The 22,661-nt window shown below is 38.4% G+C and overlaps 1 protein-coding gene across 2 annotated transcripts in view; it reads left to right on the forward strand.

Annotated features, from left to right (window-relative positions):
• LOC311295030 (NACHT, LRR and PYD domains-containing protein 3-like) overlaps positions 1 to 22,661 on the forward strand; it is a gene marked incomplete at its 5' end in the record, with an annotated part of 145,985 nt that overhangs the window by 93,179 nt on the left and 30,145 nt on the right. For both annotated transcript variants that reach the window (XM_084416206.1, XM_084416207.1), the window contains 3 exons: positions 2 to 1,942; positions 2,071 to 2,241; positions 20,908 to 21,078. In XM_084416206.1, coding sequence (XP_084272332.1) covers positions 2 to 1,942; positions 2,071 to 2,241; positions 20,908 to 21,078 — 2,283 coding nt within the window. The remainder of the gene's footprint in view (position 1; positions 1,943 to 2,070; positions 2,242 to 20,907; positions 21,079 to 22,661) is intronic.

The raw sequence follows: 22,661 nt of genomic DNA on the forward strand, positions 1-22,661 counted from the left end.
GTGGTGGGAGAGCTGACCAGATCAGAGATGTGTCCTGTCAGACCAGCTCATCCTCCTCCTGTCAGAAACACATCAGTCATCATGACACAGAAGCAGCCCTGCAGCTCGATTCTCACCAGCCAGTGCATGATGATCTGCAGAGAGTCAAAGACCAGCACAAAACCAGCATGAAGAACAAGTATGAGAGCTTATTTGAGGGATTCAAACTACAAGAGAATCAGACCCTCCTGAACAGGATTTACACACAGCTGTACATCATAGAGGGAGAGAGTGAAGGAGTGAATGAAGAACATGAGGTGCTACAGATGGAGAAAAGTTACAAGACCCTCCAAGACACTCCAATCAACTGCAATGACATCTTTGATCCTTCACCTGAACTAGGATATGAAGAGAAGAGAAGAGAGAAGAAAGACAAAATCAAGACTGTTCTTACTAAAGGCATCGCTGGAATTGGAAAAACCGTCTCTGTGCAGAAGTTCATTCTGGACTGGGCCGAGGGAAAAGCCAATCAGGATGTAGATTTCATATTTGTTCTTCCATTTAGAGAGCTGAACTTGATTAAAGATCATCAGTACAGTCTTCACAGACTTCTGCTGGACTTTCATCCTGAACTTCAAGATCTGAACTCAAAGATTTATGATGAATGTACAGTTGTGTTGATCTTTGATGGTCTGGATGAAAGCAGAATTGCACTGATGTTTTCAGACAGTGAGAAAGTTTCTGATGTGACTGAGTCTTCATCAGTGGGTGTGTTGATGTCAAACCTCATGAAAGGAGATCTGCTTCCCTCTGCTCTCATCTGGATCACCACCAGACCAGCAGCAGCCAATCAGATCCCCTCCAAATACATCAACCGTGTGACAGAAATTCAGGGATTCAATGACCCTCAGAAGGAGGAATATTTCAGGAAGAGAATCAGTGATGAGCATCAAGCCAGCAGAATCATCTCACACATCAGAAGAGCAAGAAGCCTCCACATCATGTGCCACATACCCGTCTTCTGCTGGATCTCAGCCACTGTGCTTCAAAACATCCTGAAACAAGATCTCAGTGCAGAAATCCCTCAAACTCTGACTGAAATGTACATACACTTCCTCCTCATTCAAACTAGTATGAGGAACCAGAAATATGAAGAGAGAGATCCAGAGAAACTCCTGCAGTCCAACAGAGAAGTGATTGTGAAACTTGCTGAACTGGCTTTCAATCAGCTGATGAAGGGCAATGTGATGTTCTATGAGGAGGACCTGATTGAGAGCGGCATAGACGTCACTGACGCCTCAGTGTATTCTGGGATTTGCACTGAGATCTTTAGGGAGGAATCTGTGATTTATCACAGGAAGGTTTACAGCTTTGTACATCTCAGCTTTCAGGAGTTTTTTGCTGCTCTGTATGTGTTTTTCTGTTATTTACACAAGAACAGTGAAGTTATGAAAATATTCCTAACAGGAAAGTCCAGAAATCAGTGTGAGATTGTTCCTCTGGATGTGTTTCTGAAGGGAGCAATGAATAAAGCCTTGAAGAGTAAAAATGGACACCTGGATCTTTTCCTTCGTTTTCTTCATGGCATCTCACTGGAGTCCAATCAGAGACTCTTACAGGATGTGCTGATTCACACAGAGAACATCCCAGAGAGCATCAAGAACATAATCCAAAACCTCAAACGAGGTCAACAAAACAATGCCAGCCCTGAGAGATGGATGAATCTGTCACACTGCTTGATTGAGATGAAGAATAATTCTATTGTTGAAGAAATGCAGGCATTTTTAAAATCCGGAACAAATGACAAACGTCTTTCTCTTGCACAATGTTCAACTTTGGCAAACATGATCCTGATGTCAGAGGAGGTGATGGATGAGTTTGACCCTAAAAAGTACAAGATCATATCATCACAAGAGGGTCTAAGGAGACTGTTACCTGCTGTGAGGAACTGCAGAAAAGCTCTGTGAGTGTGAAAATATGAACATAATATCAACTGAATTGAAATATTAACATAATACCCCCACAATGATAGATGAAGTTGGTCTTGACACCTGCATGCCTTTTAATCAAATGTCCTTTATTTTTTTTCAGTTTGGCAGACTGTGATCTCACAGATCAGCACTGTGAAGTTGTGTCTTCAGCTCTACAATCATCAAACTCCTCCCTGAGAGAGCTGGACCTAAATAACAATTACCTGCAGTATTCAGTGAAGCTGCTCTGTGCTGGACTGAAGAGTCCAAACTGTCAACTCAATGTTCTGAGGTTTGTGTTTCACATTTATTAATTACAGTTTCTCTATTGTTTATATATTTAATTGGAACTTGAAATGCAATCACCAATACTTCAAAACTCTAATGTACCAAATCCTTAAACAAGGCTGCAAAATTGCCACTACAGTTCCTGCTTTACACTCAGTTTTCAGTTGTATATCATATTAAAAAACACTACACACAGTTCTCTGTATTAAGTTCAACATTCAAAATTACTGTAAAATCTCTTTAATCTCTTTGGAAAGCAAGATATTTCAAAATGCCAAGCTCTTTACACAAATGGTAATACCCTCTCCTCACAGGTGTAAAGAGTAGTTGTCGAATTGCTCACTTAGAAATGAACTTAGTGTATACTCGCCTGTTTGGGAAGTCGCAGTGACAGAAACAGTGACATTCCAGTTTAAGTTTCAAGGGAGTAAAGCTTGTTAATGCCATTAAGAAAAGGAAAATCTGTCAAATAAATTGTTTTAAAGAAAGGTTCATTTAAAAGCAGTGCTCATTAGTCAGTGTATTATGTTACCATTAAAGATGCGCGCATCAACCGTCGCCGAATCCGCTGTTGAAGGTGACGATCATCCATTTATAATCATACGTAACAACACAGAATAATTGTAATTTGACCGGATACTTAAATCAGAGAAAATTATTGGGGCAGGTGGATGATTTACTTTTAGCTGTGGATAGGCATGTGCCGGTATCAAATTTTCATGCTGCGATTAATTGATTGAGCTTTTATCACGGTATACGTTATTATCACGATATTTTAATTGCTCAAAAGAAGCGGGTGGATTAGGGGGATGTAGAAAAAAAAAAAACTTGCATCTTATAGGTGTAATTGTGATTGTCAAAACATTTGGTAACTAAACAGAATTTTACACAATTTTCACGATTTCAATTCAATTCTTGGGATTTGATTTCAATCTTGATTCAATATTGACTCTGGATAAATATTAGGTAGGCTACAGTAGATAAGCCTACACGTTAATTTGTCTCAAGAAAAAAATATATCTCACATAATGCTGTAAACATACAGAGAGCCCTGTCAGCTGGTATTATTAAAGGTTAAAAATGAACAAATTTAATTTAATATAATTTGGTTTTCATTATAATAACAATTATGACACAAGTAAAAATATAATACAAATGTAATATAGTGCACATATTTAGCAAAATACTCCTCTCTAGCTATTTTCTTCTAGTCAACTAACGTGTTGGTCATTAAATGGCTTTCCTGAGGTAAATGTAACGTTCTGTGACATAATTGTTCACCTGCAGTTTTGTTTATGTATGAGGCATATATATCTTTCGGTAAGTTGTACTGTATCTTTAAAGCTACACTGTGTAACTTTTTTAGTTGATTCTTAGCAAAAAACACTTAGTTCTTTCAAAAATATATGTGCTCATTAATGTATATTTACTTCTTTCAAGTAATAAAGTATTCTCTTAAGTTTATAATCTGCCATTGAAAGTACATACGGGTGAGGGGTTCGAATCATAGATATCATATAAAGGCTAGATGTCTCATCCGCGCTGCTGGCCAATGGAGCTCGACATCCGCACACGGCGGCCATCTTACGACAGGGTGCTCGCTCACTCATAACATGGTGCATGTACTTTTAAATAACCATAACTTGCTCAATTTTCTACTGATTTTCAAACGGTTTGGTTTGTTATAAACGTCAGAGATGTAGCTATTATACTGCATACATATGAATAATTATGTTCAAAATGTTTAAGCATTCAGAATTATAGCCACGTTAATAACGTTTGTAAGAAACCATCGTTTGTAAATCCGTCAAGATTTCAGCGAGATAAGAGGATTTGTGTGCGTGCTGCTCACTCACCTTAATTCACAGAGCCCTGTCCTAAGATGGCCGCCGTTGATGCCGGAAGTGACTCCGCCTTAAGACATCTAGCCTTTATATGATATCTATGGCCCTGTCCCAAATGGCACACTCCGGACTTGTGGACTTCCTCAGAGTCCACACTTTGGTGACGTAATGTAGTGCAGACCTATAGGGCCCTTGGCGCGAGGCCACGAGGGCGCATTGAGAGGTATTTTTGGGACAGACTCGATCGTCCCGCCGGAAATAACGGCCTGGTTGTTGTTGGACAGGAGAAATCACGTTTTTGCGCTCCGACGTCTTATCTTCATGTCAACTACACAGCCTAATTTTACAGATCTATATTTTTATATTGTGCATGCCACCTGGGCATTAGACAATAGATACATCATGCTTATTTAAAAGATGTATACAGTTGTAGCTAGCTACATAATACATAATGTTCCATTTGAACTAAGATTACAATTTTAACACATAATGAAAATGTGCATGAGTTTCAGATGAATTTACATGTTTAAATATTCATACTATGTTTACATATGACTCAGTAAAGCCCCGACATTCGGTTCTATTTATTTAATGAATTATAATGTGATCGTATTATTCAACTCACTATTATTATGTTTGAGACATCAACCACTGCTCGATGACAATAATGTTTGTATAAACTGTAGGTAACAACTAGTAAAATATACATCTAGGTAATAAAAACCGTAATATTTTCTTCTCAGCCATGTCAACAATTATCCCTGAGCGAAATCTCCTCCCATCCGCTGTCTGATTGGCCTTTCGCAAGGATTCCTGGGTAGTTAAAGTGCGTGAAGCCTGCTTCTATGCGGGCTTCGCGGAAGACCGCTTCAAGGGTACAAAGGGGGCGCTGCTGAGCACACTTCAGAGCGTTAAAATGCTGAATGGGACGGTCTACGGACTCGTAGACTCGGCGAGCACGCGCAATTCAAGTCCACGAGACCGAAAGTCCACATGAAGTGCGCGATTTGGGACAGGGCCTATGGTTCGAATGCCGGTCGCCATGTTGCCCCTCCATCTTGAAACTACATTAGCCAAAGAGGGATATGCCTGTAAATTCAAGCTTCGCCTTTTGCGTTTTTCAGTCAGTGACACCGTGACGAATGCGAGGGGGAGATTACTCGCGAGCGCCGGCAGTGTGTGTGTGTGTGCGTGCGTGCGTGCTCAAATTTGAAAGAGAGAATTAAAACGTCAACACGACAGGCAAATCAGCAAGACCATAGTCAATATTGGAGTAACTTTTCCCAGATGGAAAGAGCTCATGAGGACAAGATTTTAAAACGGACGCCGAGGTTGCCTGCTTTCTTCTCGACAGGTAATTCAGCCTGTTGTAATTCATTTGTGTAAATTCGAAGTTTTATAGTTGCTTGTCTAACCATAGCATGGTTGTGCATAACGCCAGAACGACCTCTAGTATAACTTCATCCTCGCGTCAATGGTGAAAAAGTATTGTTTACCTTGTAACATAAATCTGTGCTGCGACGGATCACAGGTGATGAATAGTTTTAAAGGCGCAATTTTTTAAGCTATATAAAAAAAGGACACTGTAAATTTTAGTTATTTTTAATTGCTTTTACTTTGTACACATTGTAACGTTAGTCTAATCTGATTATGCTGGGATAGCCGATTCCAAGGGTGACGTTTACCTCCTGGCATCTGTCCTGTAGTTTTATTCATTTTAGACGTATTGTTTATTATTGTCATGGACGAAGTGATAACTGGAAGCCATGTTAATCTTGGAATAATTCGGCCACCGTAGGAGTTAAAACGCCCTCAGAATTGAGAGGAACAGAAACTAATATTCACTGGGTAGTCATATACAATTTCACCGCTAGATGGGGGTAAAAATCACACAGTGTAGCTTTAAATAAAAAGTAACGGATGATCGGTTTACTTGAACTGAGGCGCTACAGCGACTTACAAGCACCAAAATGGTATTTATTGTCTGAATTTCATAATAAAATGGACAGAACCTGAGAATTTTTTTTCATATCAAAATAACCTGCTCTGTCTAGTCTGTCGGTGTCAGTGTCCTCTTTGCACCGTGATTTTTCTCTGCGTGAGAAAATGGATGTGTGGCGCGAGAGCGTGTGAAAAGTGTAAATTGCGTGAGTCTCATGCTGAATGCGTAGAGTTGGCAGCCCTGCTTTTAGAAGAGGGGTAAATCGTCGGCAGCGTTCCTCCTTCCGCCATGCTGCTTCTCCCTGTGAGAATTGTTTACCGTACATTAGACTACAGTGTGCACTGCGCCGCATGCACACAGTGCTTCTACATGTGGGGATTGTTTACATCAGAGTGCGCACGTGTTTCGCGCAGCATATACGCAGTGTTTGTTTAAGCGGTTGATGGAAAATAAGCTAATGCGCATTCTATAAATATAAATTCTGCTCTATTATTTTTCACGGTATTTTGAAGTGCCCGCGATAACAATATCCTGCTTATTCATTACCGCGATTTATTGCATTACCGAATACCGGCACATGTCTAGCTGTGGATTCGGGTGACGTTGGAGCTCATCCACTTACTCTAAAGCAGTCAGACCCTGCCAGGCGTTAACAGCTCGGGGTGAAAACTGCTAATGTGGTTTATCAATTTTGTGGTATTACCTCCTGCATATTTTATTTGTGCGTGACATGAGCGCACACAGCGCGTGTCTTCTGCAGGTCGTGCTTACCAGGTTGTTCATAAAAGCCGAAATGTGCCCAGATGTAGGCTTTTAAAGTAGTTGGAGCATTTAATTTTCTCGCACTCGCGTCTCTCCTCCCTCTGGCATTGTATGCTTCCGCGACAAAGCACGTACGTGACAAATGACGTCAGTACTAGGGATGTCCCGATCCGATCACATGATCGGAAATCGGGCCCGATCACGTGTTTTCAGACTCGATCGGAATCGGACGTTACCTCCCGATCAGGACTCGGATATATATGTATATATATTCTCATTATTTTTTAACACATCTATAGTTATGCGGTGGCACAGAGTTACGCCGGTTTCACATTGCACGCGCGTAAGCAGCGCAGGAGCAGTGCGTATGGTGAGCAGGAGCAGGACACGCGCGTTTTGCTTTCACACTGGCAGTTTGTCACGCGCGGCTGAACCGCGGGTTGTGTACAGACAGAGTACTCTATAATGGATAAGTTGGCATTGCTTTTTTTCGTTTTCAAATACATTTAAGAGAAAAGACTTGTCAAGAAGCTTATTTTATTAATAATTTCATTTATATAACTTTTGGTTCATCTTTGTTTTTATTGTTATGGCAACAAGTTTGTTTTTGGAATTTTTTTTTTTTTACATTGCTGTTGGTCATTTGATTGACTGTTTAAAACACAATAGATATCATCAATGCACTTTTTGGATAAAACTGCAGTGTATTTTGGCCATGATCAATGTCACTTTAATTCAGCAAAAGCGGCGCAGCAAAATTAGACTCGGCGCCGAAACGATCGCGGCACTGCTGCTCCTGCTCTGCTATACGCACTGCCGCGCCACCTCTGCGACTGCGTGCGGTAAAGACTAGTTTAATCTGTTAACATGGGCGGCGAAAAAAATACGCGCTGCACGCTCTGCTAACAGTGCAGTGTGAAACCGGCGTAAGAGTTAGGAGTGCAGTTCCTAAAAGCACATTACTGGCTTTGCAAACACTGTGGCACTTTTATTTTTTTACATGCCTACCGGGTATTTAAGTTGAGGTGCTATTTGTTTATATATTAGACTTTTTTATATTTACTGTTGCACTTAAGTCCAAAAGTGAAGAATTTATTTATTACTTGATTGTTCAAGCTACCTCACAGAAGTGCTGTGAGGTAGTCTAACTGTTTGTTAACAGAGTTGTTGAATGTTAAAATTAGGGATGGGACTTTTTGTCGACAAAACGACCGACATTCGACACATGCTCCACTCGACAAAAAAAATTGAGTGTCGACATGTCGAGGGGGCGGGGCTTGTGGGATTTCCAAATTGCATTTTTTTTTTTTTGGCTTTTAATTTATTACATTTCCTATTCAAATACACATCATAAAGTGGCACTTTTCCCATAATGAAATAAAACATTTTAAATAAAACAATCAATTTTTTCTAAATGGAATCGCCACTTGACCGTTGACCCCACTTCTCCCGGAAAGACGCGCGCGCGCACTCGTAGACCAGAGCAAGATAGCGAAAGCAGTACGCCATCAAAGCGCTGTGTGCTCGGGTTTTGGAAGTCAATGTCACCAAAGAAGTGTGTTTTTGTATGCCAGGGCAAGACAACCCTGCACAGATTCCCAAAGAACCCAGCGTTAAGTGGACCAGTGGATGGAGTTTGTTTTTTCAGAGCATCAACGGAGCTGTGTAAGACTGTTTGTTCCCTGCATTTTGACAATGATTGTTTTATAAACAAAGCCCAGATCGACGGATTTGCAGATCGTCTAATGCGGATCGAGCAGTCACAATGATAAAGGTTCGCGATCGCATTCGGTGAGTAAACTGCTTAAAAAAAATGTCTCTGTGTGTTGTTAGCTCGGTTAGCACAGCTATAGCACACGGCCCGCCTCCAGACGCTCGTTTTTTTGCGGAAAGACTCGGGACAGCCTATCTGTCTTTTATAAATATAATAAAATTAAAGACTCTTTGGAGATATGAAGGATGCAATACTACTCTATAGGTACTCAAGATTAACAGGAGATTGAGTGAAAATGAGCATTTCACCCCCCCTTTAAAAAAAAAAGAAAAGAAAGGCCGACAATCCGACAAAAAGTCGACACATGGTCCTCGACAGTCGATTTCCCAAATCCCGTGTCGTTCCCATCCCTAGTTAAAATAAGGTGAATTAAATAAAAAATAAGGAACATCCTGGATCTGTTTTTTCGCTCTTCTTTATTCTTTTTTTATGTATTATAGAAGTATCGGATCGGGACTCGGTATCGGCAGATACTCAAAATCAAATGACTCGGACTCGGACTCGAGGGCAAAAAAACCTGATCGGGACATCCCTAGTCAGTACATTATAATCAGTTATGGTTTATTACTTAACCAATACTGAATAGTCCTTGTCTGCATCGCGATGCATCATAGAAACGATTAATTTCGACACCCCTACCAGACAGTGTTCAATTAGGCTAATTCAAGTGTTTTCATTCAAAGAATAAATTGTCATTATACGGATTGTTGTTAGATTTTTAATTATATGATCCAAAGGTACATCAGTTGCCCAACCATTAAAGGCTTAATAGTCTATTTAAAGGGAATGATTGTGGTGGGGAGTTTGCTCAAACTATGGCAGCGATACAGCAAATAGTTGTTCTAAAAGACGGCGCCGTCCGCGGAGTGCTTTCAAAGGCCAGTGAAAGCAGACTGTCAGTTAAGTCCTCCTATTCAGACGCTAATTGTTTTTCTTGGGCTCGTACGGAATTTGAAACATTTACAGGGGTAAGTGATTGTATTGCTGTCCGAATCCATAATATCAGTGTTTTTTCTCACCCAACCCGCGTAAAATCCCTGGCCAAATTGTTTTTTGACAAACAGGTCGTGTGGGAATTTAATTGCCGTCTGAATCCCCATCTCTGAGTTTACAAGAAGAGATTCAAAATTCACTGTTTAAATCATTTTTGATCACTACCGAGTACCGTATGTAAGATGTACACTTTTATTACTAAAATGCTGGAAAGTATTTACAAGAACAATATTTCATCACAGCTCCACCTCAGCGAACAAAAATGGGAAACGGATGAAAGCACGTTACATTTTTGAAATGGTTATTGTGGCAGCAATATATAATACAATTTTAAAATATGTAGGCTAGACTATTATAGGTTATTATAGTTTGGATTATTTTTTGTAATATCCCATGAGTCCTGTAACAGTATCGGCTCCAGTGAGGGGAATTTATGATTAATAATTAATAATTTGATATCAATGACTTATCACAATGGTTATGAGCCAGATTACCTATACATTGTAAATCGCCCAAAAAGGGAATCCTTAGCCGTATATTCGTATTTCTGTATATAGATAATTAACCACAACGAATTATAATTAATTATGAATATACAGATAGGCTAAAATCATTATTTAAGGATAAACTGCAAGGTAAATTCTGCATCAAATAAATTTGTTCTTTACCGGACGAAATTATGCGATTTCACACAAACTCTCAAGGAGGATTGTTCTTCTTATAATTCTTAAGAGAGGTTATTCATCTGGCCATGATGAATAACTTCCTTGTTTTATAAGGTTTTCTAACTTGCAGGCTAGCGTCAGTCAATAATAAAGCTTGTAGCTCAGATCACACGTTAAACACACGGTTTTGTTCAGTGAGCAGCAGACAGATAGCCTAGAAATCTAGACGCACCCTAGCGGCAGCAAAATGTATTTTGCAGCCAGGTGGGTCTAGCAACTCTCAATAGACCTTCTAGCTGCAAAAACCTAAATTGGGTCAGGCCAATCACGTCGCTTATAGAGTAGGCGGGGGCGGGCTTAACATATGACGACAGAGTTGCGACGGTTACCTGCCTGCGACTTGAAAACAAAGAATGACGGCTGCTGGAGAACAGTCTTTCGAATCGGCTTTGTCCGCGACTCTGGAGGACTTGGAGTTAAGTTTTTCTTTGAGAAAAGAGCAAAGAACGGCACTTAAGTCATTCTTTAAAAAAGGAAGATGTGTTCGTCGTTTTGCCGGCCAGATATGGCAAAAGTTGAATGAATCTATCAACTAGCTCCGCTGTTGGGAAAACGCTCTGGTTGGTTGAAGCGCTGTCCTATTGCGTGCAGAGGGAATTTGAAAGACAGCCGTTTATCCCGCCCCTCGGAGTGAGCGTGTCTATGGTGAGTTGCCAGACTAAACATCTTGATGTAGTCTGGCTTGCCAGGCTAGCAGACAGAGACAATTAAGCATATATTGGGTTTTAATAAATGAAGCTATATAAGCATACAACTATACGTAACAAAGAATATATATAGATATATACACATGTATAACCGGTGATGAAAGTAAAGAAAGAAAGAAAGGAAAAGCAGATTACAGAATAGCAAACGAATCACAAGAACGAACCTTTGAGAACCAGACAAAGAAACCAAATTCCCTTAACAGGGCAGAATATAGTCACGCATTTAAATCTTGGTAAGAGATTATATACTTGCATTGAAACTTTGTGGCTGAAACGGGACCTAAATACATCAGGATTTTATTTAAATAACACTTGCCTGACGGCTCATGCTACTGCTAACCCGGACACCGACATCACTTCATTAAGTTGAGAAAAGCACGTAAAAGTCCTCGCAGAAAGCGATGCATAAGGATGTAGTGTGATGTAGGTGTCCGGGTTAGCAGTAGCATGAGCCGTCAGGCAAGTGTTATTTAAATAAACTCCTGATGTACTTACAAACTTTCCAGTGCCTCATTTTATGAGCACAGAGCCTATTTGTACTACTGTAGAAGTTTGGTACCATTCTGGGCATTATTAGTGGGGTAATTTATGAGATACAAATTGGAGCCAATTTGTATCTCGATTTGTATCTTGTGTTTGGCTTGATGTCATGGTGCAAAGGACCCTATAGGGCTGCATGATATTAAAGAAAAATGGGCAATTCCACGCAAAGGTCATCCTTACCCTGAAAAAATAAAGTTTTTACCTAAAGATCAAAACCCCTTTTAAGTTGTCCATTTAGGTCTGTAATATACTGTATTAATGTGCTGTATCAGAAATTTTAAGAAAATTGCCTTGTTTTTCCACCACATATGAGGTGAGCAACAATGCTAAAATTTTAATTTCAACCAGCCATATTTCATGCTTTCAAAAGAGGTATCAAAGACCCCCCTTTTAAAAACTTAATTTGAACATAAAGCATTTTGCTGAAAGATGGAGGCATGCCTGAGAAATAAATATACTAATTTGGTCATAACAGCATTGCCTGTTGAATTTATAAGGGCTTTAATAAAGAGGTCTCGACGCTTCAGTGCTCTGTCACGTCTGTAACGTTTTAAAGATTAAGTTTATATAATATAACAATTATAAATGAAAATAACTTGAAACTTTATATGCAAAGCTAAACTATGTGTATGCTTACTAGGATCGACATTTCATTCCACTACTTTGCTTTGAACAACCATAATAATGCGTTACGGACGTGACCGTTACGGACGCTTCACATCAAATCATATGCACTTGTGATCGGTTTCAGGCTTACCATATATTCAGTGCATATCCAATAATCGCAATAATATTTGTGCTTTGTTAGTTTTAATATGAAAAAACGTCTCAACTTTCAAATTCAGTCTATTTTATAACAAAATGTAAACAATAGAGACCGCTCTTTAATACGGCGTGGTATATTTCTGTATATAGCGCCTCAGTGCGCGGCGGATAAAGCGCACATTAACGGATCTTCTCTTCCTCTGCCAGTTACAGAACGAAATATGAATATCAGAAGGTAGTATATGATACAGTACAACTTTAAGAGCATATGTCTTATAGCCATAGGACACTTCCTTCGGGATGTCGCGTTTTTCCCTCTTGGTTAAAACATGAATATTCATCATAATCCCGCGATCAAGCTGACAAAATAACAGTGATATTGCAATCATTTTGACTCACGACTTAAAAGTAGTTTAAAAGTAGACATTTCAGACGTCCTATAGATATATTTCTCAGGTATGTGAGGCAAGTAGCCTACATTATACGCGGAGTTTCGGTTCATTTATGAGGCGCGCTCCACTTCACGCGACGGCGCCTCTGTGTCCTGATTATATTGTCTGCTATAGCCTATTTTCTTCTTATTTAAAAAAATCCAGGCAATTGGTTGATGAAACATTGATTAAAATTAAGATACAATTTATACAAAACGAAATTCACATTAAAGAAAGGCTTTCTACAAAAAAACTAAAAAAAACTAAAGAATTGGTCAAAATCATGTCTGCCCACTGATATACCGTATGATACGGTCCGTATCCGATATATTTGCATCTTATGATCTTACTCATGCTGTTATCCTTTCATATAATCAACATATGAAATAAAAAATACAATTATTTTATTTAAACATTAATATGAGACTAAATGCCTACTCAAATGTAATGTTGGAGCTGGATTTGAGTGAACGCGTCTTACCGGTGAGCATGTTGGGGGAGAGGTACGATTTTCGAACAAACATCGAATATTATTTTTGCTTATAATGCCAATCCTTAATATTTGGTGTTTTAAATGCCTGTTTGAGGTCTCTGTGAACGTTTTAAGCCGTATTTTAGTGCCGCTTTCAGAGCGGTCACGTCCGTAACGTCACGTCCGTAACATTGTTTTTTCCTCATAAATGCGAAAACGAAAAATAACATAAAATGAATATTTTATGTTCTGTGGAGAGCCAACCCTTCTTCATTCGGTGGGTACTATTGCTTTTGGTTTGCGCAGTGTAATTCACAGAATTACTAAAAAATATTTTGGTAACAAAAAGTTAGAGATTTTTTTTTGTCACGTCCGTAACGCATGTGTATTTCCCTCATATTAAATATAAAACGCATGCGTAGACTGATATTTTTCTAATGTCTGGACTCCTTTATTAAGTTAGTATGGAAATATAAACAGATGTTTACAATATATTGGTATTAAATGCATTTTCTGAGAATTAAAAATTCAAGTTTTGACTGCAAATGTCACGTCCATAACGCTGGAATTGCCCAAATGCGATATTCGATAACTCATTAAATAATGTGATATCCGATACGATAATGCTTAAAGTGTGTAAAATAAACTTAAATTATCTTTAAAATATATTTAAAATGAAATAACCTACATATGTTTCACATTCTTTTTGTAACAAGAAAACATCCCTACAGCTTCTGGAAGTGAACAGTTTACTGTAGCATAAGAAGTGTTATTTTTACATCGGTGTAAACCACAGGGTTCAAGGTTTCAGGGTTTCAGGTAGGCCTACATTAGGTTTATCAAACAACAGAAACTGAATAATCAAATGCAAAATAAACACTGCTTAGTTTTTACTGGATGAATTAAATATATAGTAATTATTATTTAAGCTACAAAAGTTATTCAGCCAAGAGCAGTGAGTAATTTTCTCTGTCTTTTGTTCATGACCACAGTTATTGCAGTAGATGTAGATATGCATATCGCAATATATACATTTGCAATATTTCAATAATTTCAATATATTGTGCAGCCCTAGGACCCTAGGTTGATTTTACTCCAAACAATCCATTTAACAAAAATGACTGCAGCAGGTTTATTAGGCTGCTGTCACTTTGAGCTGCACGGATCCAATATACTTTTACACGTGTTTTTTTTCTCAACTGTTAACATTCACTTAAGACATAACCAACTGTTTATTAGAATACTTACCAAAACTGCATTTCAGTATATTTGTTTGTAGGCTATTTTACCTTTGCGTGAGCACAGGAGGCCGCCTAGGGAACAGTATCTCTTTTGCGGCTTAATACGCTTTTAATAACACTGTTTAATATCAAGCACATCCTGCAGTTTAGCAAAAGTAGACTGCATTTTACAACACTCACTTATTTGGCTGATTTGTATGTTAAGTTTGGCTTAGTGAGGAACAAAAGCTAGTTCCAATCGTTGGAAGCCAAAATCAAATCGAAAAATCAACTACCATTAATTACACATCGCTAATATATACTGTATATGTATATAATAGTTTTATGAATGTACAGATATGTTATTTAGAGGTGTACAGTTTAAGGCGAGACACGGCAGGCAAAAACTTTGGAGATTTTGGGACATTTGTCTTCAATAACATGTCTTCTTTTAGACTTGTGGTGAAAAAAAGTCAGAAATACACATTTAGGTCTTTATTATACTACACTTTCTCAGTTTGCGTCTGTAGATTTCTCATAAATTCAACAAAAGTTGGCGTTCTAAATTATCCCGCTGCTCTGCGTTCGCAGGTTCAGATTCACCGTTAGAAAGCTCTCTCTCCTGTACAATGCTGTCAGATCCAAATATGGTCATTTCCTTTCTATCAGCAACCAATCGTGAAGTAAAACGGGGGATTTAAAGGGCACCTATTATGCCCCTTTTTAGAAGATGTAATATTGGTCTTGGGTGTCCCCAGAATGCATTTGTGAAGTTTCAGCACAAAATACCCCACAGTTAATTTATTATAACCATTTGAAAATGTCATTTTTGGGGCCTGTTTTAAAAAGAGCTGTTTTGTCGTGTACCACTTTAAATGTAAATGAGCTGCATATCCCCGCCCTGCTGCTGGACCTAGATGATGAAGAGAGTCCGGCACAGAATAAACACGAATGAGAATGGACTAAACGTCTCGCAATGGTTATTTGATACATTTATGTACTTACAAAGTTTTAATCGCGTCCCCTTTGCCATTATGGATGTGCAACACACACACACACACACACGAACTGTGATAACGTTCGCGCAAATTTTTGAAACTACACACACACACACACACACACACTACTGTGAAGTACAAACAAATTTTTTTATTTATTTCTTAAGGGGAGGGAGATAGACGTTTATATAGCCTACTGTCTATGGAGATAGAGCAGACCTTAATTTATTTACATTTGTAAATGCTGCAAAAAAAATGCCTACGTGACATAAAACTGTCTGACGTTGTTTGTTGAGACATCCTATGACGACGACAATATATAGCTTTAGACGCATTTGTTGTTGAACTGGCTGACATCGATTGAAATGACTATTTGCTCAAAAATCATAAAATACACTTACTTTTTCTGGAGGTGACGTTGGATCGCGAATTAGGCAACGATCCACACTCTAGGATTAACTTTGACCCTCGTTAACAGTCAGTCAGAAAATGAATCTCGTATTTAGGAAGTTTAAGTGGTGCCTTTTCTTCATAAATAAAATCCATCCGCTGCGTTTTCAGTGGCTCTGATGTCAGTGAAGACTAGTATGTCCATTCTTACATCCCACAACACACTTCTTAGGAGACATTACCGGCTGTCGTTGAAACAATGGAGGATGCAGATCACCGAGGGCGGGGTCTATGCCAAAACCAGATGTCAATCAAATCACGTTGGTGGGGCTTAGCTCATTTCTACGTCACAGTGAGGAAAATCTAGAACAGGGTGTTCTGAGACAGTGCTTATGATTTATTGAGATAGTAAAAAAACTACTGGGTGGATTTTTATCATTCTAGGGTGGTTTTGCTCACACACTGCCAACACACATTTATGTTCAAACACCATGTAAAAGTGAATTTTGCATAATAGGTGCCCTTTAACTCTAAATGTGCAATCTCATTGTCTGATGCCAATCTATAAAGCCGGTTTTCTCTAAATTACTTTTCTCTCATACTCGAAGTCCGAAATCTCCACTTCAGTAACACCTATATACACCAAACTTTTCAGTCTTGTACTTACTGTAGTTATGTTATGAAGACATATACTGAGGGATCTGTAAATATATTATTCCTAGCCTGATTTATTTAACATTTTATTCCAAAAAACATGGCAAAAAAAGTAGATATCCATAAATCCCTCCGTATTTTTTTCCCCCATCTAATATGTGAACGCAATGAAAAAAGAATTTAACCTGGCTTTATCCAATACTCAGATTTCGTTTTTTTATATATATATACAAATTATTGCATATTTAATTAGATTATGTCTAATTTGCATATTTAAACATTACATTACAGAAAACTTGTAATACATTTTTTTCTCATCTTAATGTAGGTAATCAACTGGGAAAGTTTCATGGTGATATCTGCTAGTTAAAAAAATGTCCCTATTCACCTGTAGTGTCTCGCCTTAAGATGTTATTTACAGATGTACAATTTTTAGATGTTATGTACAAATGGACAGCTATAACAGACAATTTATAGTTATGAGACAGGGCTCCAGACTAACTTTTCCACTGGTTGCACTGGTGCTACCAACTTTCTCAGTTGGTCGCACCAGCATATGATTTGGTCGCACCTTTTTTTTTTTTTTTTTTTTGCTACATGCCATGGGATTAATCAATGCATTCTGATGAATAGTGGTCTTAATCTGCATAGCCTACCCTAGTTTCTTTGTAAAAAGACTGACAGTTGCACAAGACCTCATGTTAGCAAAATGTTTTATTATAATTTTACTGTCTTCACATGGGGATGGGAATTTATACGATTTTTTTCAATATCAATGCCACTGACGATTCTGCTTATCGATCCGATTTTTTAATGATTCTCTTATCGATTCTTGATAGCACTGTGTGGAAAAATGTAGTCATATGCTTTTCAAAAAAAACAAGTGGTTTTATTTATTTTAAAGCTTAAGCTTGAGTAAGCAAACTGTACTTTTTATGTAATTTATGTAATAAAATAGAACCTTATTGTAAAGCTTTACTGATTAGTTATACACCGATTCAGATGTCTCCTGAGTTCACTGTTGGAAAGATCAGTTGTTTTAACCATTCATTAAAATGAATCGGTTCAAAGGAGTCATTAGTTCACGAATTGAACGTGTCATACGCATTGTGTGATTATCCCAGCAGTTAGGACATGGACATCCAAGATTTGTCAACACAGAAAACATTTCATCACTGGATAGTTTTTTTCGTTTAATTACAGTGTTGTTTTATGTCAGCTGAATGTCCAGAACGCTTTTCAGAGAAGATAAGGCAACTTATTTAGCACAATTCACACCCAGCGGTAATTCAGGAAAAAAAAATCTACGAATGCTCCACATGAAACTTTGGTCTTTCGACCTTTTACCATCATGTCGATTTATTTAGATTAATATGTGCAAGGGAGAGAGAGCAAGACAGCGCTTAGATTGGAGACGGTGAAGTCTTGTTTACACTTTCGCCTGCTCTGAAGAGAGAGAGAGCGCGCGCGCGCAACCAGGTCTCTCTATCTGCTCGTTCTTTCAGTTACAGAACAGCAGTTCATCTACATTACTCACCGATCAAATAAGACTTTGGCGGGACAAAAATTCACTTTGGCGGGTGCTAAAACAAGTTCAATGCAGGAGAATTCATGCTTGATTTTAACTTAGTAGGCTACATGACCATGCACTCGCACAAATGTGACCACATTAAATTTGAACTCGCACATTCTCAAAAAATGGTCGCAGTCTGGAACCCTGTGAGAGTTCATTATAATTATGAGAGTTTTAACTGTTCATACTGAATATAGCCTGAGGGAAAATAGATTTATTATTATATTATTATGTTATATTTTTACAATCTATTGTGTTTTATTATACAATAGATTGTTTAAAAGCAAGCAGCTTTACAGTATTAAACATGAAAAACATTGTCAGTGTCTCTTTAAATTGTAATTACAACTTTATTCATCTTAGAGTCCACTGTGATCACAGGAGACTCTTCAGAAACTTTGCAATCTGTTAAACTTCAGTGACTTAAAGCCATTCTCTCACACAAACATTTCAGCACACACGCTCACAGACACACACACGCACTTACACACTGACTTTTCTAATATACACTTCTATTGTGTCTATTGCATCTACTTTTCCAAGTTTACTAAGATTGGTATATATATATTTTATTTTTGTTTGGTTGTTTACACCTTCGAATTCTAACTTCTTATTTAATGTTTTCTTTTACATTAAAACATTTGGAGTTAATGTGGATATGTGAATCTACTGTTGCTGAATACCTGTTACTACCAACTGATGTATCTGCAAGGGTTCACTGCTTAGGTATTTTTATGTATGTGTGAAAGAGAACCAAGGGGAAAAAAAAGTGGTGGTGACTGAAATTGTTCAACGATTGGTGATTTTTATTTATTTGATTGGTTGTTGTTGTTGTTTTTTATTGGTATTGATCAAGTTAACTTTTGACTGTGTTGAAAGACAGAAAAAGTCAGACTCTGTGAAATATTTTTGTTTTGTTGTATGTAACAGGTGGGTTAGTAATGCTGTCCTGGGTTTATTTTGACTGGCCTACTCTTGTCTGGCATCTGAAAGATTTGATTTAAAACAAGTTATTTATTTATTTATTATTATTGATTTAAATAGTTTTTTGGGGAGACCGATTTCCCTTGAAGTATATCAGGGCCTTTACATTCATGTCGTTTACAGACCCTTTCTCAAAAACATGAGACAATGCATACAGTGCCCTAAAACACCAGTCTGTATTAAAGGGATAGTTCACTTTGAAATTAATTTTTGGTATGTTTTAGCTTACCTCAAAGGCATCCAAGATGTAGGTGTCTTTTTTTCCGGAGTAGTTTCAATTTTTATATTTTTAGGTCAAACCGTTTTTGTCTGTCAGTCATATAATGCAGGTCTATGGTCACTGTCTCAAAACAGCATGCATAAAGTCCAAATTAAACAATTCCCCATCGTCCAAATTAAACAATTCCCCATCGTAAGTACACATTGATGGCTTAAGACACGAAACGAGCGGTTTGTGTGAGAAAACGAACAGTATTTATATAGTTTTTGTCCTCTTGTAAACACACACACCCAAATGATCAGAGGAAATGGTGCTTCGGTCTGCGCAAGCGCCGGAAAGCGACGGAAAAGGTCAGAGGGCTCGGGCGCTTCGATCTGCGCAAGCGCCGGAAATTATCTCTCGCGCGTGTACGTCACTCATTGTTTACACAGAGATTTAAACATATTTTAGTCCGATGTACTATGCACCAAGGCACTCTGTTGTTTGCTCTTCATCTGACTCATGTTCTGTTGGCTGGTATGGTTCCTGTACGCTTTCCTAAAAAAATATTGCTTGTCATTACAAAGTCAACACTAAGTAGAGCTACACGAACATGAATCCACACTGTCTATTACTATTATTATTTTTATTATTAGGCTAGTAGTAGTAGTAGTATCATTGACGGCACCCTTATGAGTAGTACACATAGTTTCACATTGGTTTGACTAGCAGCTGCTTAGTATAGGCTACACATATCTTCTCTTCTTATAACATATCTTATAACTCTCTCATGTAAAACCATTCTTACCAAATATATGGTGCAGAAATACATTGTATTGCTCATTTCATGTAATGCCAGCTTTACAAATACAAAGACGTTGTTCACATAACGTTACCTCCGTTGGATGAGAAAACACCATAGGCACAGCTGATGATGTCAGTACTATGTGATCCTCTCCTTGGTTTATAAAATCATCAGGGGAAAAATGATCGCTGCAGACCCTCCTCAACTTTAGTACGTTTATGGGTGTGTTGATATCCAGCCGAAGAGCGATCAACCAGAACTTCAAGAGGGAAGGATTATAAATTGGGAATTCGTGAAAACTCACCACTCCCGGATGAGTTCGCGCGAGCATACAAAATTGTTTTCTTTTACGTCGGTTTAAACATCCTGGATAAGCGCACATTAGAACCATTTCGATTAGCCGTCTTACCTACAATCTCTGTTCTGTGTAAACAATGAGTGACGTACACGCGCGAGAGATAATTTCCGGCGCTTGCGCAGACCGAAGCACCCGCGTCCTCTGATCATTTGGGTGTGTGTGTTTACAAGAGGACAAAAACTATATAAATACTGTTCGTTTTCTCACACAAACCGCTCGTTTCGTGTCTTAAGCCATCAATGTGTACTTACGATGGGGAATTGTTTAATTTGGACGATGGGGAATTGTTTAATTTGGACTTTGTGCATGCTGTTTTGAGACAGTGACCATAGACCTGCATTATATGACTGACAGACAAAAACGGTTTGACCTAAAAATATCAAAATTTAAACTACTCCGGAAAAAAAGACACCTACATCTTGGATGCCTTTGTGGTAAGCTAAAACATACCAAAAATTAATTTCAAAGTGAACTATCCCTTTAATAATATTGTTTTTGTAATGATTTGTTTCTCATTTCTCCCCTGTTTAGGTTGGCACACTGTGAGCTCACCAATCAGTGCTGTGAAATTGTGTCTTCAGTTCTGCAGTCATCAAACTCCTCCCTGAGAGAGCTGGACCTGAGTAACAATGACCTGCAGGATTTAGGAGTGAAGCTGCTCTGTGCTGGACTGAAGACAAACTGTCAACTCAACATACTGAGGTACTTGAGGGTCTGTGAAAAATAACCACACAAGGACATATCGTGGCAAACTTATTCTGAAAAGTTTTTTTTTTCACATCAATCTATACTCCAAATACTGTTATGCACATGTAATTAAATGCCTTTCTGTGTGGAGTTTGCATTTTCTCTGTGTTGGTGTGGGTTTCCTCCATGCACTCCGGTTTTCCCAGCTATCCAACAAGTGAATTGGAGACAGTAAATTGTCCATAGGTGTGAATATATGTGTCTGTGTGTGAACCCGGTGGTGGAATGGCCATCTGTCCAGCGTGTCCCTTGTCTGTGGCCTGAGACGGTCCCCCCAAAAAACAATTTAAATCAATAATTAAGGAACTTGTTTTAAATCAAATCGTTCGGGTGCCAGACATGAGTAGGCCAGTCAAAATAAACTTTTTTTCATTCTTTTAGATTTCATGGGTAAAAATAGAGTTTTTTTTTTTTTTTAAATTAGATCCTTAAGATAAATTTAAAACGAGTCGATAACTTTAATATGAATTATGAGCGTCAGACGTTCCCATTCAGAAAAAACTCCTGTGCTGTCGTCATGCTTGAAAATGGCATCAGGTGGAGGCTGCAGGTTGGCAGGTCCTGCGAGCTCACCTTCCTTAATACGTTCTGAGGAGTCGCCATTTAACAGCAGTGGACCTGATGCTGAATTGCGGACAAAATTGCTTGCCATCAACACTGTGCACGGCGGAGGATAGATCTGGACCTTCGCAGGTTTCTCCTGCGATAAAGTTAGATGTGCCTTCCCCAGACGGTACTGAGACCTTGCGTAAAAAGAACTTGTCGGGTGCTTTGGCACAGACACCACGCACAGATAAATTTTTGTACGGATACTGGGGTAAACAAACGAAAAGGCGCTGTGGAGAAAGTTGGAGCAGCATGTGATTCGGTGCACTCGTCTCATCTATCCATGCCGTGTCTCTCAAACACGGTCACCAAACAACAGAGATACAAACTATTTCAGACTATTAATCATGCCAAAGTACTCTGGGACCGAAAGGTTAAACCTAAATATAAGAAGCGCTGTATCGAAATCTGAACAACTTGAACAGTTGCTAACACATTCCAACCTTGACTTTTTGTGTCTTTCTGAGACTTGGCTAAAACCCATCATTTCAAATAGTGCTGTTTATATTCCAGGCTACAACATCTACAGGCGTGACCGTGGTCATGGCAAAGGGGGCGGAGTAATGATTTATGTCAAGGACACTTTTCAATGTGTACAAATGGAATCAGTGGGAGATGTTTTGGAATGTGTAGGGATAAAAATTAGGCTGTCTCCGGAAATGTCATTTGCTGTTTTTGCTTTGTATAGGCCTCCGACATCAACTAATGTATTTTTTGATCACCTAACTGACATTCTTAAAAAATGTGATGCAAAATAAATACTTCTCATGGGGGATTTTAATATAAATTGGATCAATAAAAATGGTAGAAAAAAACTAAAGGAGATTACTCAAATTTTATTTAACACAAATGATTGAAAAAGCAACTCGGATTACTAAGACATCTCAAACACTTATTGATTTAGTTTTTACTAACAAAGCTGACCGTATAGG

Source organism: Rutilus rutilus (genome assembly GCF_951802725.1).
Source record: "Rutilus rutilus genome assembly, chromosome: 1".
NCBI lineage: Eukaryota > Metazoa > Chordata > Actinopteri > Cypriniformes > Leuciscidae > Rutilus > Rutilus rutilus.